We start from the raw sequence: 18,251 nt of genomic DNA, 5'->3' as shown, positions 1-18,251 counted from the left end.
TCAGGGATCAAACCTGCATCTCCTGCAATGGCAAGCAGATTCTTTACCACTGAGCCACCAGGGAAGCCCAATGGTAAGGATAGTTTTCACTATCATTGCTTCTATATGTTTCCCAGGGAAACAAATTAAAAAAAGAGCAGATTCAGAACTTAGCATGGTGATGATCTGAAGGCCCACATGTCCTGGAAGCCAGGGAGGCATTGTGAATCAATGATGCAATTCCCAGTTTCATTCAGATGGATTTTTATTACTCATGATTTTTATCATTATTATACCCATATACCTGAAATATAATTTAAGATTGTTATTTAATGACTTCCCCATAATTTTCTTTTGAAAAAGGCAGCTGTATATCACCACCAAGAGAAAAACCATTACAATATTCCAAAAGGAAAAGTTGAAATCAAAATAATTTTTTAAAATCCTTGCTAGAGACTGTTGAGCGTCACTGGTGCTGAGCCTGAGACCAGCTCTCTTTGTTAAAAAGGGAGATTAGGAAATATTCAACATGTGTTAAAGCCAGCTTAACACCAAATGCATTTTCTACTTGACTAATCAGGATGTCTGAGAGAGAACTGGAAAGGAAACAGCATTCCTATCATGCGACTTAATTCTTTTCCCTGTACCGTCTGCGAGCCATCCAAAACCAGTCTATTTACCGATCTAGGGGGAGGCTGGGAACCTGGACACAGAATCAGCCATCTCAGGTGTGGTATTATTCGGCTACGCTCCTTTTGCAGGATGACCTTGGGGAAAGTTAACCTCAGTGAGCGGCTGATTCCTTCTCTTATAATGCAGAACATCACCCTTGCCTGACAAGGGTGTCTGACAATTAAGTGGGAGAAAACCTTGAGCATCATGGAAAGCACACTATACGAGCTCAATAAATGTGTATTTATTCTTTTGTTGCTTGAAATAAACCAGAGGAGAGGAGGAAAGATGTCTTTATAGGACTGCAATGGGTTTTCAGAAATAGTTTAAGGTTTTTTCAGGGCAAAGAGTGGTGTTAATAAGGAATAAACTCTTCCTGGCCTCATTAAAACCTGAAATCATGACAATGGATGTTAAGGAACAAATCTTTGTTGAGTCAGAAGAATACACAAGCCTATCGAATGCACCATATCCAACGCCTTCTGGGGGATGAAGGACTCTTGCAACATTGACTCAAATCCCCCAGAGGTAAAAGACAATGCAAGAGCTGGGTCTCTGCCATTTGCATCATGAGGCAACTAAGAAAGGCTAGATGACGTGTCCAAGGACGCGCGGCCGTCACGAGGGAAGCGGGTGCTGGGAGCAGCGTGGTGGGCGGACGCAGCATGTGATGGTCTGCCACCCACGGGGGCCCAGCGCAGTTCCAGGAACCACTAGCGCCAGCACAAGGTCGTTTCTTTCTTAGCTGAGCAGAGGCCTCAATACAGCTTTTGCTCGAAAAGCCTCTCATGTTAAGCACCTCAAGGCAACTTGCTATATGCTAAGAACATATTGCTCTTTTTGAGTTCCAAGAAACATCGGTGTTTTGTGATCATTATGCCCATCAAGCACAGCTTGCAATAAAGAGAGTCGGAAGATAAATCCTGACCCAACGCTGTTTGCCTTTGGTGCAAACCATGTTTGACTGGCTTCTTGCTCATAACCTCTTTATCCCAACTTCATCCCCATTTTCATTCTACCAGTTTACAGCCTGAATTCCTATTGCTCACCTCTACCGCCCCTACTCCTGCGGTTTCCCGAATATGTGATTTCTTCCCTCTCTTCCAGGATCCTCAGCCTGTAAAGAACAATCTAGAATCTGGTTTTCTCACTGCCAGGCTAAGCCAGGTCCCAAGGCTAGAGTGCCTCTCCACTCCCAGCATTCTGTTGCAAACCCCCTTCATCTCTCAGCCGTCTCCACAAAAGCATCCCATGTGGTCTTCTCTATGCACTCCGGTCCCTTTTGTCAGATAGCAATGAAAGCAGTCACTGCTGAATTTGCATCTGACCCGGGTCGTGCTCTGGCTGTCACAATCTGGCTTCCTGATAAACGTGGGAAGTAAGACTAGGTCCGTGGCTGTGACTCGGAAGGCCCCACCCGGCTCTCCTGTGGAAGTTCTCATCACAGGCCCTTTCACTCTCTGCTCCAGAGTAACACTGAGTCACCTTTGTTCCTCAGGACGACCATGCTAACACTTCTAAAGGGTCTATGCACACTTTCCCTTCAGCCTATAATAATTCCCACTGCGCCCCACCTCACCGAGTTTCCAGCTCTTCTGGGGTTTCCCAGGTAAGGCTTTCCAAGACCACTACCACCACCGCCCCAGATCACGCTAAATATCCCTCTTATACACTCACTTGGCACCAGGGACCCTTCCATCAAAGTCCTTGGCACAGTTGACCTTGAACATACATTATATCATTCTTTGATGAATGTATTTCTCTTATCTGTCTGATTATCTTCCTAAGGTAAGAATTCTGCTTAGTTTTGCTCACCTTTATATCTCTAGCACATAGCACAATGGGATTCAAATATGTGTTGCAGGGATAAATTAAAGAATGAATTTGATTTCATGGAGAGACAGGAAGAAATGACTCCCAGTTTTCCCTCGTGTTAATGTACAGGCTCTGGGCTTCCCAGGTGGCCCAGTGGCAAATAATCCACCTGCCAACGCAGGAAATGCAAGAGACACCTGTTCAATCCCTGGGTTTGGGAAGATCCCCTGGAGTAGGAACTGGCAACCCACGAAAGTATTCTTACTTGGAAAATTCCATGGACAAAGAAGCCTGGCAGGCTACAGTCCCTGGGTTGCTAAGAGTCAGACATGACTGAGCACACGCGTACAGGCTCTGTCTGTGCTCTCAGGAGCACCCAGCCTTCCACTGATGAGGGCCTTCAGGAGCTAATGTGGCCAGGGCTTCTAATTCCGTTGTAGTCCACATGGCATTCATGACCCAGGAACACCAAGCCACTACCATCCCCCCTCACCACGTTTATCTTGAATATGGACAGCCCAGTTTAACCTTGTTTCAGAACAAATTGTCATCATAATTAAATCCCAATGCATTTTGCACATTTTACCAAGATACTGCCTTACTGTATGAAAGAGAAAATTAGTTTTGAAATTAAAGCAGATTGTTAACTACTTTTGCTGCAATATTTCCATTAAAGTGCCAGAATTTATTACATGTGACCTAGTCCATTTCAGACAAAATGCAATTTAAAGGAGACAGGATCAGTGTAACTAAAGGAGCATTAGGGGCAGAGCATTTTGTCTTGGCTTAAACCACAACTAAAATGAAAAGACAATAAGCATCACACCAAAGGATTATTTGCTCCAGAGAAAATAAAAGCTTTATTATCATGAACGGCTTTCACAAACTCTCAGAATCCATAACTATGGTACATTAAATTTCACTCCAGTGAAAGCCACATTTTTTTCTCCTGGAAAAACCTCAACATCCGGTTCTTAAATCTTCAGCCAAAACACACTGACCTCACATCTGTGCCTGGGCCTGGTTTTCCAGGTGGCGCACGCAGTGCTGTGGTACCCTGGTCATGCTAATGGATGGGCCTTCTTCCTCCCGAGCCAAACGGGCTGCGTCATTTTAACCGCTGAAACCATGAAATCAGGAGGGGTTCACATAGCTCTTCCCCCACACCCCCGGCACAGCGAGCCCCACTGAACCTAATCCCACATGCCGAGCTCCCATATAGGTGATGGATGAGCAGAGTCAATTGTTGTCCTTGTTTTTTGTTTGCTTGTTTGTTTCAAGGTAAAAATAATATGCTTTCTGTAATTAGGGATCAAAGAGAGCAAGATCAAAGCTATGCAAAGCATCTGCATTTGCAAACTCAGTTCGCTGACCTGACTGGGTTTCTTGGAACTGATCCTCCCTTCTTTGCCACTGCTGCACAGTCGTCAGCTCCAAGGAAGCTTCTCACATGAGCCTCAGTTCATAATCACTTTTTTCCAATAAACAGTTCCAGATTCCCTTCTCTGTGCCAGGCAAGAAAACCACAGATGCAGCCCTGGCCTGAGAGAGCTTCTCATGGTCCGGTCCAGGGAGGGGTGGGGAGGGATTCCAACAATAAGCCCGTGTCCTTTTCCGATTTACTACCTGAGGGACGTCATGCCCCCTCTTCCTTTTGACCTTCTGAATGCTGTCCTTTTATTCTTTTGTGATGATTATCTGTCTTGAATTACAGCTATTTCTAGTTTTTGCCTGCTTACCCCACTCTATGAAACATCATGAGAGTAGGAATTGCTTTTCTTTCCTTGTAAAGGACGTCTTAAGTCCAAGACGTCTTTGTTTAATTGAACTTCCCTGGTGGTCCCGTGGCTAAGGCTTCACCTTCTGATGCAGAGGGTGTGGGTTTGATCCCTGGTCAGGGAGCTAAGATTCTACATGCCTTGTGGCCATAAAATGATATTGTAACAAATTCGATAAAGAATTTAAGAATGGCCCACATCAAAAAGAAAACAAATTTAAAAAGAAAAAGACACTAAAGACTTCAGCATTATTGAACCCTTGTCTGTTCCATATGAGCCAACACTCTGGTCTTCAAAGTTTACTTTCCTCACAGTTTCCCAGCTCCTTTGGATCTAGTCTCCTCCCAGCTGCCTGGGACTCTCTCTAAGACGTGTATCCGGCCATGCCATTCCCAGCTTTTCTATCTGCACCCCCCACCATCCAGAGCATAAAACTCTTCCAAGAGCAACAAGGTTCCCCCCAATCTGACTCCAACCTAGTATGTACAGCCTAACCTCCTCCCACTCCACTCTACTCATCTCCTTGCATGCGTTCATGAATGTTAAGTCGCTTCAGTTGAGTCCAACTCTTTCTGACCCTATGGACTGTAGCTCGTCAGGCTCCTCTGTTCATGGGGATTCTCCAGGCAAGAACACTGGAGTGGGTTGCCATGCCCTCCTCCAGGGGATCTTCCCGACCCAGGGATGGAACCTGTACCTCTTATGTCTCCTGCATTCACAGGTGGGTTCTTTACCACTAGCCCCACCGGGGAAGCCCACTCACCTCCTTGTTACCTTCTAAAGCACATCAGAGGATATGACACATCAGTGGCTTAGCACATGCTGTTCCCTCTACCTGGGACACTGTTCCATTTTACCTATTTACCATGCGAAGTAACTTCCATTTGGGAGAATGAATGAATAGTAGCCATATCACTACTAATCATGGTAATAAAGGCTCTTGTTTCTTGAAGTTACAAGGCACTATTATAAAATGTTTGCTTTTGTTATCTTATATATTCTTTAAAAAATTACCATAAGGTAGGTAAATGATTACTCCTGTTTCCCAGAAGAATAATCAAGGCTTGGAGTGAATAAGGTGAGTAAGTAATTTGTTCAAGTCCAGAACTATGCGATGCTGAAAGCTGGAGTTCTTTCAAGGTCTGTCAAACTTGAGAGCTTGGGTTCTTAACTTCTATGCCAGACAGCAAGTTGCAATTTAAATGTCAACTCCTCTCTGCAACTTTTTCTGATCATTCCCCGCCCCTGCTGTGGGATTAGTCACTCTGTCCTCCGAGTACTTGTAGCACTTTGTACAGACTGCTGCTTATATTATCTGGACATTTCTTTTGTAAATCCCTCACACTCATCTCACCAGGGAACAAAGTCCCAGGGGACAGGAATTGTCATCTGCATCCCTGAGACCCTCCAAGTGTTTATCACATTGCCTGAAAAGCTGTAAATGTTTCACATTTGTTGAATGAATTTAGAGGGAAAAAAAAAATGGAAACATTAAAAAGAGAAACAGTCCAGACTGAAAAGACAGAGCAGAACAAGACCAGGAGTCCTGACTTTAGCCCCTGATTTTCTGCACATTTTTGAACAAGTTCCTTCACCTCCATCCCCCCACCTCTGTCTTCAAAATAAAACCATCTGCCTTTCCGGCTTCACAGGCTGGTTAGAAGAAAAGTGAAATTATATACATGAAAATGTTTCAGTAAGTTTGACTATCTCATTAATTCCTATTTTTAAAGAAATAGTGTTTGAGGGTGTTTTTTTCCCCTGATTATAAAAGGAAAGCAAAATCATTTTAGAAAAAGCAAAACTGCAGAAATATACAAATCATGTGTCCTTTAAGCAGGAGATGCCAATGTTATTTTAGCTTCAGAACAAGGCCCCTGGGTCTGACCTCTAGGCGGTCCAGAGGCTCTGGTGAGGGGTCACATTCCTTCCCTGCTTTAACATTCATTGCCCATGATGACTTTCTTACTGTTGTTTCTGATATTTCTATAATCCTCTCAATAAATTTAAATTTTAGGATTTCCTTATTGTTAAAAAATTATCACGAATACGTAATGGCTACATAAATTCATCACTGTGTGAATGTAGCGTGAGTCTAGGAAAACGGAGCTGATTTCCCTGAAGTCACAGAGAAGGCCAGTGCCCTGCTGGGGACGACATAGACGGGGACCCGCAGGGAAGCCTGCTTCACTTGCTATTGTTCGGCAGCGTTTCTCTGCGAGCAGCTCCAGTCCCTCACAACATTCCCAGGCAAGGTGCCTCCATGGTGAGATTTTTCCTCCCTGTCTGGGATTCAAGACTTTGTGGCAGACATCTGGTGGCTGGTTTCATCTCAAAGTTGAGGGGTGGCTATGTTCACAACCCAGCTGTGGCAAATATTTTAAGTCAGGGCCATAAAATAACTTGTAATCTGACTCCTAACACTTGTATCAGAGTAGGGACAACGCTATAGCACAGAAGGGGGTGAGTGTGTGCTCAGACGTTCAGTTGTGCCCAACTCTCTGCAACCCAGTGGACTGAAGCCCACCAGTCTCCTCTGTCCTTGGGATTCTTCAGGCAAGAACACTGGAGTGGGTTGCCATGCCCTCCTCAAGCAGATCTTCCCAACCCAGGGATCCAACCTGCGTCCCTTATGTCTCTTGCATTGGCAGGTGGGTTCTTTACCACCAGTGCTACCTGGGAACACTAGGGGGAAACAATGGCTCTTACTTACTGAAGGGCTGCTATGTGTTCCATTCTGTGCTGCGAGCCTTAACACATATGTCCCAGTCCTCACTATGGGACTGACAGGTGCTAACCATTATTAGCCCCATTTTACCAGGGCTTCCCTGGTAACTCAGACAGTAAAGAATCTGCCTGCAATGCTGCAGACGTAGGTTCAGTCTTTGGGTTGGGAAGATCCCCTGGAGAAGAGAATGACAATCCATTCCAGTATCCTGGCTGGAGGAGTCCATGGACAGAGGACCCTGGTGGGCTACAGTCCATGGGGTTGCAAAGAGTCAGACATGACTGAGCAACGAACACAATAACACACAGCCTCATTTTACAGACAAGGAAACTGAGGAAGCTGAACTGTCATGAGGAGACTTCTTAGCTATGAGATAAGGTCGCCTCACTCGCTGAGAAAAAGAGGACCAGATCCCAGCCAGCAAAATCTTTCCAAACTCCAAACCATATGCCCAAAGCCCTATAGTCCTTAGAAAGCAACATTGGGTGTAAGGGTGCTCATCAGGGCCTAAACGGAAGACCTTCTAAAGTCTGCAAGGTTTGCCAAGGATGAGGTAAGACCAGCCTTGCTTCTAGCACCAGGGAATAGGATAGGAGATGTGGTAGAGTCTACCCTTTAAGAACACACTTAAAAGTACTTATTCAAAATCAGATGGGGCCAGCTCCACTGACAGAAGCCAAAAGACACTGAGATATTTGCAGGCAATTTCATTAGGATAATGATACACTGGTCCTGCATTTCCTGCTGCTGCTAAGTCACTTCAGTTGTGTCCGACTCTATGCGACCCCATAGACAGAAGCCCACCAGGCTCCCCTGTCCCTGGGATTCTCCAGGCAAGAACACTGGAGTGGGTTGCCATTGCCTTCTCCAATGCATGAAAGTGAAAAGTGAAAGGGAAGTCGCTCAGTCGTGTCTGACTCTTCGCTACCCCATGGACTGCAGCCCACCAGGCTCCTCCGTCCATGGGATTTTCCAGGCGAGAGTACTAGTACTCCCTGTACTCTTCCCAAACCTGGTCTCTGCCTCCCTGTATCTGCCAATAGCAGCCCCTGGGGTGGCCAGGGGAGGCCACAGCTTTTCCAGGGTCTGGGCTCACCTGCCCTGCAGAACCACAAGGCTCGTGTTACTGAGTCAGGTGTGAAACTGTCAAGGCAGTAGCGTGTCTATTATCTAGGGGAGCTCTTACCTCCTGGCAGAGGTCTGTTCAATTGGGTGGACCAGAGAGAATGCAGTGGCTATTTTTAAAAATTTAGGAACTTTTGGTGCTTCTCTGGCAGTCCAGTGGTTAAGAATCCATTTGCTAATGCAGAGGGCACGGGTTCAATCCCTGCTCTGGGAAGATCCCACACAACTAAGCCTGTGCTCCACAACAAGAGAAGCCGCCACAGTGAGAAGCCCCCACAGTGAGAAGCCCCGGGTACTGCAACTAGAAAAAGCCCTCAGTGATGGAGACCTGGTGCCGCCGAAAATAAAAATAAATAAAATTTAGGAAAAAAATTAGGAACGTCACAATTCCCATCATGTGACTTATCATGCGACAAAAGGAAGCTTTGGAAATGAGGCTGGATTTTTATGCTCTGGCTCTCAAATTTTAATTTGCCTAAAAGAATGCTACTATACAAAGCCAATGAAGCATTTGGAATTTTATATAGGTATTCAAAACAAATCCTTAAGGGAAAGTCTGGCATGAAAATCTTTTCTCGTCTTACTTTTTAAGTCATAATTTTTTTTAAAGCTAACCACTGATTTGTGCTTTCAGTTAGTTTTGTTCTTTCCATTCATTCATGCTCACGGCTCAGATGAGCACCTCTACTTGCCATGCTCTGGGCCAGTGGGCAGGAACCCCTGCCCAGGAACCTGAAGGAGGAAGGGAGTTGGCATGGTGGAAGACCTTGTCTTGAGATGAAAATTAGGAGGGTTTGTTCTAGACCAGGGGTCCTCAACCTCCAGGATCTAATGCCTAATAATCTGAGGTGGAGCTGATGTAATAATAGTAGATATAAAGTGCATAATACATGTAATGTGCTTGAAACATCCTGAAACCATACCTCCCCCTCATCCATGGAAAAAATCTTTTCTAGGAACCTGGTCCATGGTGCCAAAAAGTTTGGAGACTGCTGCTCTAGCAATGGCACCCCACTCTAATACTCTTGCCTGGAAAATCCCATGGACGGAGGGGCCTGGTGGGCTACAGTCCATGGGGTTGCTAGGAGTCGGACACGACTGAGCGACTTCACTTTCACTTTTCACTTTCATGCATTGGAGAAGGAAATGGCAACCCACTCCAGTGTTCTTGCCTGGAGAATCCCAGGGACGGGGGAGCCTGGTGGGCTGCCGTCTATGGGGTCGGACACGACTGAAGTGACTTAGCAGCAGCAGCAGCAGCTCTAGACAAAGGTAGTGGCCTGTAGGAGAATGCAGAAGGGGAAAGGAGCACTCCGGGAGCAACAGAGCAGTTCCCTCGAGCTGGCACAAGTGTGGGAGTTAAGGGGCACCGGGGAAAGGCATAGCCTGGACTGGGTGCCCGAGAGCCATGCTGAGCAGCTGGGCCTTCATCCTGGGAAACTGTGGGGCCAATGATGCTTTATCTCCAAGAGAAGTGCTACTTTAGAAGACCAAGTTGGCCAGTGTGAAGAACTGGAACAGAACGAGAAAGAAGGGAGTGTGTCTTATTAGAAGCTGTAGCAACGGCAGCAGTGAGAGATAGTCATGGCCAGACCCAGGCTGGTGGCATCAGTGGGAGAGAGAAGCGCTTCATTTTGAGAGGTCTTTAGACTAGAATGAGCAGAATATAGAGAAGAGCTGCATGTGGAAGAAGACGACTCTTTGTCCTTCCAAAGCCCTTTAGTCTTCTGTAAGACCTGTTATTTCATAAGCACCAACATTCAAATAAACAGAAAATTATTCTGATTTCACAGGTTTTTATGGTTCAGTCACCAGAACTGAACAGCTTGATCCTAAAGATATCATTGCCATCATAAAACCACCAATATTTTATGCCATCTTATAGGTTTCTAAAAGTTACCACACAGTCATCCCATTAGGTTCCACGGTCTAGGCAGAAAAGCAGCTAGGTTTAAGGTGCTCATTATGACCTTTAGAATATTTGATGCCTAAATAGCAATTTAAGGTATTAATAGTGTAGGAGTATTTAAGTATATCCTATTTAAGTATATTTAAGTAATAGTTAAGTATATTCTATTTAAGATCAGGGACTCTAGCAATGGCACCCCCTGGGTTCAAATTCTAGCTCTTTCAACAAAGAAACTGTGTGGTCACAGGCAAGCTACATAACCTTTCCATGCTCATTATTTCGTTTGTAAAATACGAGTACCTGATGCAGATTAAGTGAGGTGAAGCACATATGGTGACTTAACTTTCCGCCTGGAACACCGATGTTTTCTCAATAAATGAGAGCTTTAGTATACACATCATTTTTTAATGAAGTGTTAAGTCACCAAGTGAAGGTCAAGAGTCAACTGACCACTTCCGGTCGAGCCCCCCACCTCCTCAGGTCCTGGGCTGCCCTCAGGCGTGCTGTCCATGGGATGGGCTTGATGTGGGTGGGGCTGGCACTGCCTCCATGCCCCTGCACAGGCCGCCTGAGTCGCTGGGCTCACAGGTGGCAGAGAGTAATCAAGCAGGTGGGCCATTTGTCATTTGGAAAGAGAAGTCAGAGCTTTGAAATCCCGGCTCTCTGATGACTCAGGTGCTTTTTGAGGGATGTTTTCCACTTTTTTTTTTCCTTTTTGAATAAACTGCTCTGAAATTCTGGAGCTAGCCTCATCTCAACTGCATTTACCTGTATTTAATCACTCGGTAGACTCCTCTGTGAAAACTGGGGTAATTAGGCCCAAAATATATCACCAAGAGGCTTATTTTAACTACCTAAAATAAAGCTAGATCCTAATTTCAACAAAATTATCAGATCATTTCCCTTCTAAGAACTTCTGGTGGTGCTCAGGATTCCTGATTCTCCCTGTGGGATTGTCCAGCCTCTGCAGTGGGAGGCCAGAGGCTGGGCACAGCCTTTTCTAGAGCAGTCAGCAGCAGGACTCATAAGCCAGAGAGGGGTTCTCTGATGCCCCCTCACCTGTACAGGTGAACTTGGACATTTTCCCCCACACTTTGAGACCTGGGGACAACACAAGGTACCCACGGTCTGATGTCAGAGGCGCCTTGGTTCACATCCCATCCTGCTACTAGCCATGTGACCTTCACTATGATGCTTCCATCTTTGGAAGCTCAGTCAGTCTATTCTCCTGACCAATGGGAGAGGGTGACACCTGTGAGCCTCAAAAATGAACTCCATCGCACAATAGGGATTTTCAGTTAAACTTTCTTATATTTTAGCAATCTCTCGAGATTACAATCAGTGCAATAATATACTACCTTGCTGCAGTTTAATTGGTAGCAAGATCTCTTTCTACTGAGATCATAAAATCATGGTGCATCTTACACTGGATAAAATATGACTATAGCACATAGAAACCATTCCCTGGTAAAAATGCACACTCTTAGATTACTGGCTTTTTCCATTGCGTGTTTGCTCTTACACTACAACCTTCTTAAAGAGCTAAGAATATGTGAAAAGGAATATTGGTTATAAAGGAGCTTTTGGATTAAGCCAGAAAACACCAATTACTTCAGTCAATACATAATATTTGCAAGAATCTTGTACACATTGCTGTTCTCTAATCTTATGCTTGTAACAGACATCACAGATCAATTCAGCACTTCTTCCCACTGAGCCAAGATGTAGCCTGAGAATTTTTTTCAACACAGTACAACAGGCAGCCATTGCCAACCCACCAGAGCTGGCACATAAAGTGAAATCTATTTTCTGCCCCTGACTCAGGGCCTCAGAAGGCAGGGAAAGAGAGAAAGAGGATGGGCATTGGCCAAATTAGGAAACTTAGATATATGACAAAGATCTCAAAAAATAATACAGTTCACTGTGCAAGGTCTAGAGTGTGGAAACTTTCTCCTACTTGCCCTTATCCAAAAGGTCCTTTCTACCAAACCACGCTGCCTTTCTCAGCATCAAAGTCAAAATCTTTGGTCATTTCAGTAAATAAACATTTATCTGACAGATTAGACTCTGGCAAAGAGAGGAAGAGAGAGAAGCAGCCATGTAAAAGTTTGTTTTTCTTTTTGTAAAAATTTCCTTTTGCTCATTTGTTACCATCAACATTCCATTGTTCAGGCAGATGGTCTACAGAGAAAACTCAGGAATGGCTATTTCCAGCAAATGATAATTACAATGTGCTGCACACAAGAATCAATCCACCCTAGCTAGGGCTTCTGTAATTTTAATACCAACACCTTCTATTGCAACGTGTCTACTCCTACAAATAAGAAAAAAAAGTCACTATTTAACCCCACATAGTGACACAAGAGCAATGCAGCCTACACCCAGTCGAGGCCTCTTGGGATTTCAGAACTAGATGCTTCTGGTTTTTGTCATAAATATTGATTGTTTAATATTCCCAAGTAATGGAAACCAGCCAATAAAAATCATATCTGGAAAATTTAAAGTGATGGTTGGAATGGCAATCTCGTCTCCTTGTCAAATTTCAATTTGAATTTAAATTGGGGCCTTCAGTGCTAATACAAAGACCCCTGACCTCTGAGTAATTACTTTCCAACATAATTTTCTTTAATTTGGATGAGATAGTTCTAAGAATTGCTGGAAAGGCCTATTTTATGAAAATGAAGCTAAATCTTAGGAAAGACCTGTTTTATTTCTTCCTTCTAGTTCAGGCCCCTGAAGAAGGATATGGCGATCCACTCCAGTATTCTTGCCTGGGAAATTTCATGGACAGAAGACCCTAGTACGCTACAATCCATGGGGCTGCAAAAGAGTCAGACAGGACTTAGCATCTAAAGAACAACAAAAGTTTAGGCACATCCCTGTTTCTAGTGAGGTGTGCTTGCTACACATCTCTAGTACTCTCTACTTGGCACTCTCATCACTGTAATTACAGCAGCGAATCCAAGAGTCACTGAGACTAACGACACAGCTAGCAACTCAGAACTGCAAGGCTCCCAGCGTTAGGCTGGAGTGAAGTGAAGTGAAAGTCTCTCAGTCATGTCCGACTCTTTGCATGGACTCTTCGCATGGACTCTTCGTCCGTGGAATTCTCCAGGCCAGAATACTGGAGTGGGTAGCCTTTCCCTTCTCCAGGGGATCTTCCCAAGCCAGGGATCAAACCCGGACTGCAGGCAGATTCTTTTACCAACTGAGCCACCAGGGAAGCCCAGCATCAGGCCTGGGCAGGGCAGGGAAAGTCTGAACAGGCAATTCTTTACACTCTACCCACACTTCCTGAAATGTGGGTTCCTGGTATTCAGAAAAAGTGTTCCCTGAAAAAGGAAAGGCAACCTAAATTGAGAGAAAAGCATATACAAAAATATGAAGGTATAGTATAGCACCACACTTTCAGGGAGTATTTCATTCATTCCTTTGCTCAACAAACATTTATTGAGCATCCACAGTAAACCAGGTACCCTGCTAGGTGAGAAGGATAAAAAGGATGAGTTAAATGTGGTCCCTGTCCTCATGGCAGTCCATGGAATGTAGCGGTCATGAGCACAGAAGTCAGAAAACCCCCTCATAAATGACTAAGTGTGGCAAGCCTGATGACTGAGTGTGTCACCACGGGTGCTGGGAGCCGAGTGGGGAGTGGGGTGGGGAGGCACCAGGTCAGAGGTGCTGAGAGCAGCAGGACTTGGCGAGTGGCTAGAAGTGGTGGCGGTGAGGGAGGGGCCAAGGGCAGCGCCTCAGTTCTAGGAGGTCAGCTCCATAAGCTGAGATGGTGAGTGCTGGCAGTGTGGCGGAGACTCCAGGGGGTTCGTGATGAGTTGGGATTGGGATACAGTGAGTGTGAGGTACTTGAGAGGCATCCCATTGGAGGGCATGGTTTTCCTGCAGGCCCAGACTCATTTCTGAGCCTTTGTGCTGAGTGTATAAGAGGCTCTCAGAAAATGCTGCGTGAATAAACAGATGCATACTATGTAGAAGAAACACACGTGCAAGTGCTTCTCAGGTATTACTACATTTAACTGTCACAGCAACTCTATGAAAAAGGTCTGTTATTACCCCCATTTTACAGATAGGCCCAAGTCTCAAGTCTTACGGTACAAGAGAAGAACTATAGACGTCAACTTCACGGATGAAAATGACTTAGAAACGAAACAAAGCAGGCAAAGGAAAAGATGCTCAGTACCAACAGCCGTCAGATAAACACACATGAAAACCACAATGAGGTGCCACTAGAACTGTTAAAACCCAAAGGACTGACAGTATCAAGTGCTGCTGAGGATGCGGGCGAACACGGAACACCTGTACACTGATGGGAAAGTAAAATGCAAAACAGGGAAAAGAGCTTGGCAGGCTTTTATAAGGTTAGACACACACTTCCCGTAGGGCCCAGCAATTCCACTCCTACATTTCTACCCGAGAGAAATTACAGTTTGTTCACACAAAATTTACATGTAAATGTTCACAGCAACAGTACTCACAATAGCCAAAAATCATAAACAATTCAATATCTATCAACTGAAAAAGAATAAACAAAATGTAATATATTCATACAGTGCAATACTTTTTAGTAATTAAAAGCAATTTCATACTGAAATACCCTAAAATATAGACAAACTTCAAAAAAAACTATTCACGAAAAGAAGCCAGATACAAAGGGCCTCCAACTGTATGATTTCAGTTATATGAAATTTCCAGAAAAGGCAAATCTATAGACAGAAAACAGTGGTTGCTGACCTAGCTAGCGTAGGCGTAAAGAGGTAGGGGTGGGTGGACAGTCACTGCAAACGGGACTTTTGGGGTGAAAAAGTATTGTAAACTAAATTATGGTTATGGTTGCACAACTGTATGCATTATAAAAGCTCATCAAACTGAATACTTATAATGGTTAAATTTAAAGGTATGTAAATTATATCTTATGAAGCTGTTAAAAAAAAGAAAGATGAGAGAGCTGTGTGGTTTAGAAGAATGGGGAGATCTCAACCAGGTTGATGAGGTTGGGGCAGCTTTACAGGGGAGTCTGTGCTGGACCTAGAAGACTAGGTAGGATTACAATTCCAGACAAAGAAGGCAGCATGAAAGTGAACAAGTGCCAGGCACGTTTGGGCAACATCAGTTCAGTTCAGTTCAGTTGCTCAGTCGTGTCTGACTCTTTGATACCCCAAGGACTGCAGCACGCCAGGCTGCAGCTGGGGCAATATGCCGATATCCACTTTGGCTAGATACTGTGGATGGATAAAAGTAGATGAAAAGGCTGAAAATTTTGGTTATGGCCAGATCACAGAAGCTGAGAATGGCCAGACTAGTGCATTTATACCTTAATTTGGCAGACAGTAGGGAGCCGCTGAACATTCTAGAGTAGGGGAGTCCTGGCAAACATTAACAGACCAGCAGTGAGCAGTGTGCATTGGAGGGCAAGCAACCGGGACACGGCACCAAACAAAGGTCTCAGCATGAAACGGCCAGACTCGGCTCGCCTGACTATGTTGCTAATGTGAAGGGACAGAGAGACACACTGCACCAAAGAGAAAGCAAAATAATAACAGACGCCAATTACTTGGTGCTTTCTATGGTCCAGGCACTGTTTTAAAGACTCACTGCTCTAAAAAAGAGACAGAGACTTAAGAGCCTGCTATATATGGAATGAGCCGAATAGATTGATGATCGTCTTTAGGTCTGGCTCCAAAGAGAAGGAATAAAGATTAGGGAGGTCATAAAATGCTTATCTAAGGTGCATTACGGGAACCACAGATGTGGAAACTTGTAACTGAATAAAAAATAATGGCGATGCTCTAAAGGTGGAAGGATGGACAAATGACAGAGGATGGTTCCCATGGCTCTCTGCTGCAGAAGGCACTGCTGGTGCCCTCCATGGATGTCACCACTAGGAACCAAGCACCCACATGAGTAGACGGGACTGAACGGGGAGGAAGAAGACTGTTACACTCAGCTGCTTCGAGGCAGGGATCAAATACCTGCCCAGCAACTGTTAGAATAAACCCTCAGCACCATATGTTCTGTATCCAGGAAGCAGGACTATAGTCACTGATAGTCGACATCCCCAAACCTGGCTCATATCATACTATTTTAAAGTAGAGATCTCAAACTGGCTTTCTGAAAGCCGAATCCAGATGTTTGGGGATCATAAAATGTTTATAAATATTTTTAAGCAGCTGCCAACCCTTAAACATCAGGAAATTTCACATAAAGTATGGAATTTTCAGCTTCTCTCGAGAGGTTGGGAGTTCTGGCAGCTGTATAGCTAACCCCACATAGTTTCAATCAATCAAAGCTGAGTAGCACTTGTCTCCATTAAACTTTAGAGTTCCTGCCTGGTGCATTTCATTTTTTCCTTCACTCATTCATTCACTCAACAAGTGTTTATCAAGTACCTACTATATTCCAGGCACTGCTGAAGGGTCTGGAGATACAAATGAACAAAACAGACAAAGATCTTTTCATTCTTCAGCTCATATTATTACAAGGAGAGCCAGCCAATAAGCAAAGAAATAAAATTATATATATATATATATATATATATATATATACATTCACATACACACACATAGATATATACAGATATATATCACTTATATAGTGATAAGTACTAGAAGAGTCCCTTGGACTGCAAGGAGATCAAACCAGTCAATCCTAAAGGAAACCAGTCCTGAATATTCATTGGAAGGACTGATGCTGAAGCTGAAACTCCAATACTTTGGTCACCTGATGCCAAGAATGGACTCATTGGAAAAGACCCTGATGCTGGGAAAGATTGAAGGCAGGAGGAGAAGGGGACGACAGAGGATGAGATGGTTGGATGGCATCACCGACTCGATGGACACGAGTTTGAGTGAGCTCTGGGAGTTGGTGATGGACAGGGAAGTCTGGTGTGCTGCAGTCCGTGGGGTCACAAAGAGTTGGACACAACTGAGCAGCTGAAATGAACTGAACTGAACTAAGAAACATGAAGGAGCAAGGTGTAGAGACGGAAAGCACACGGACAAGTGCTGGATACTGTGGACAGAGCAGTCAGGCAGGGAAGTCTCTCTGATAAGGTGGCACCTAAGCCAAGATTTGATTAACATCAGGGTATAAGCAAGGAAGAGACAGGCCAAGCAGAGGGAATAGCAAATGGAATAATGTTTTATGTGTGGGAGAAACACATAAAAGAACCATCAAGGCGGGGAGGGCATTTCATGTTCTAGCAATGGTTTGGGTTTTATACTGAGTGAGATGGAAGACCACTAGCAAGACTGAGCAAAGGAGTGACACAGTTGGACGTGCCTTACTTACAAAACCTTCTCTCTGGTGACAGAACTTTCCACCATTTATAGATGAGGAAGTTGAGACTAAGAGAGGCTCCACTTACCTGCTACATTCATCTTGGGAGACAAGTCCTAAGCCCAATTTTATCTTAGCAACTCAAGTTAACTCTCATGTTCTCCCAACCCACGTAGGAAAAATCTGACCTTTATAATCCAAAACAAAGCAACAATTGTTGCTGGGCATTTAATATGACCGACGTTCCAGAAAATTCATCCCTTGACTCCAAACAGTTTGGAATGTTTGACAAGAGGAAAAGATCTACTTACAATCAGAACATGATCCCGCCCCATCGTGATGACTGTCCGGTTGACCGTGCGAAGCAGCTGGACCATGATTTCTTGGATGTGGTGGTAGGTGAAGGCCTGTAACACAGAGACATCTGTGTGACAACCAGGACACTGTACAATGTCTGCACACCGCTTCCAAAGGACGCGCGACAGTGGTAAGCATGGCGATCACCACGCCCACCACCAACAGTACCAGCAGCAGCACCATCATCGCCATCGAGCTTCCTTGCCATCACCACCTGCTTGGGGCATCAGGAACTTCACTAACCACCTTAAACTTAAGTCAGTAATTAAGAACTTAAACTCTGGAATCAGAAACTTACGGTTCAGGATACTAACTCTGTCGAGAATTACTATATTATATTGGATGAGTTACCTAACTTCTCTGAACCTTGGTTTCTTCATCCGTGTAACAGGATCTAACCTGGAATAAGAGGGAATTTAATGTAGGAAACTGGTTATACAGGTGATGAAAAAGCTGAGACACCAAGGTAACCTAAGGATTAACAATGGCAGGCAGCCGCTGTTACCTCTAGGCTGGAGTCTAGGCTGGAGAGACAAAAAGAAGAAGGCAGTGTTTCTGTAGCTGGGACTGGGGTTAGGTAATGAAAACCGTAACTACG

General features: G+C 44.5%; 1 protein-coding gene across 2 annotated transcripts in view; it reads right to left on the bottom strand.

The window, feature by feature from the left end:
* DOCK2 (dedicator of cytokinesis 2) overlaps window positions 1–18,251 on the bottom strand; it is a 457,600-nt gene that overhangs the window by 236,617 nt on the left and 202,732 nt on the right. For both annotated transcript variants that reach the window (XM_024981420.2, XM_024981421.2), the window contains one exon: window positions 17,608–17,703. In XM_024981420.2, the coding sequence (XP_024837188.1) occupies window positions 17,608–17,703 (96 nt within the window). The remainder of the gene's footprint in view (window positions 1–17,607; window positions 17,704–18,251) is intronic.

The sequence above is a fragment of the Bos taurus genome, chromosome 20 (assembly GCF_002263795.3).
Source record: "Bos taurus isolate L1 Dominette 01449 registration number 42190680 breed Hereford chromosome 20, ARS-UCD2.0, whole genome shotgun sequence".
Classification (NCBI taxonomy): Eukaryota; Metazoa; Chordata; class Mammalia; order Artiodactyla; family Bovidae; genus Bos; species Bos taurus.
The sequence above is the reverse complement of the archived record's forward strand: the minus strand, read 5'-3'. Positions and strand labels throughout refer to the sequence as shown.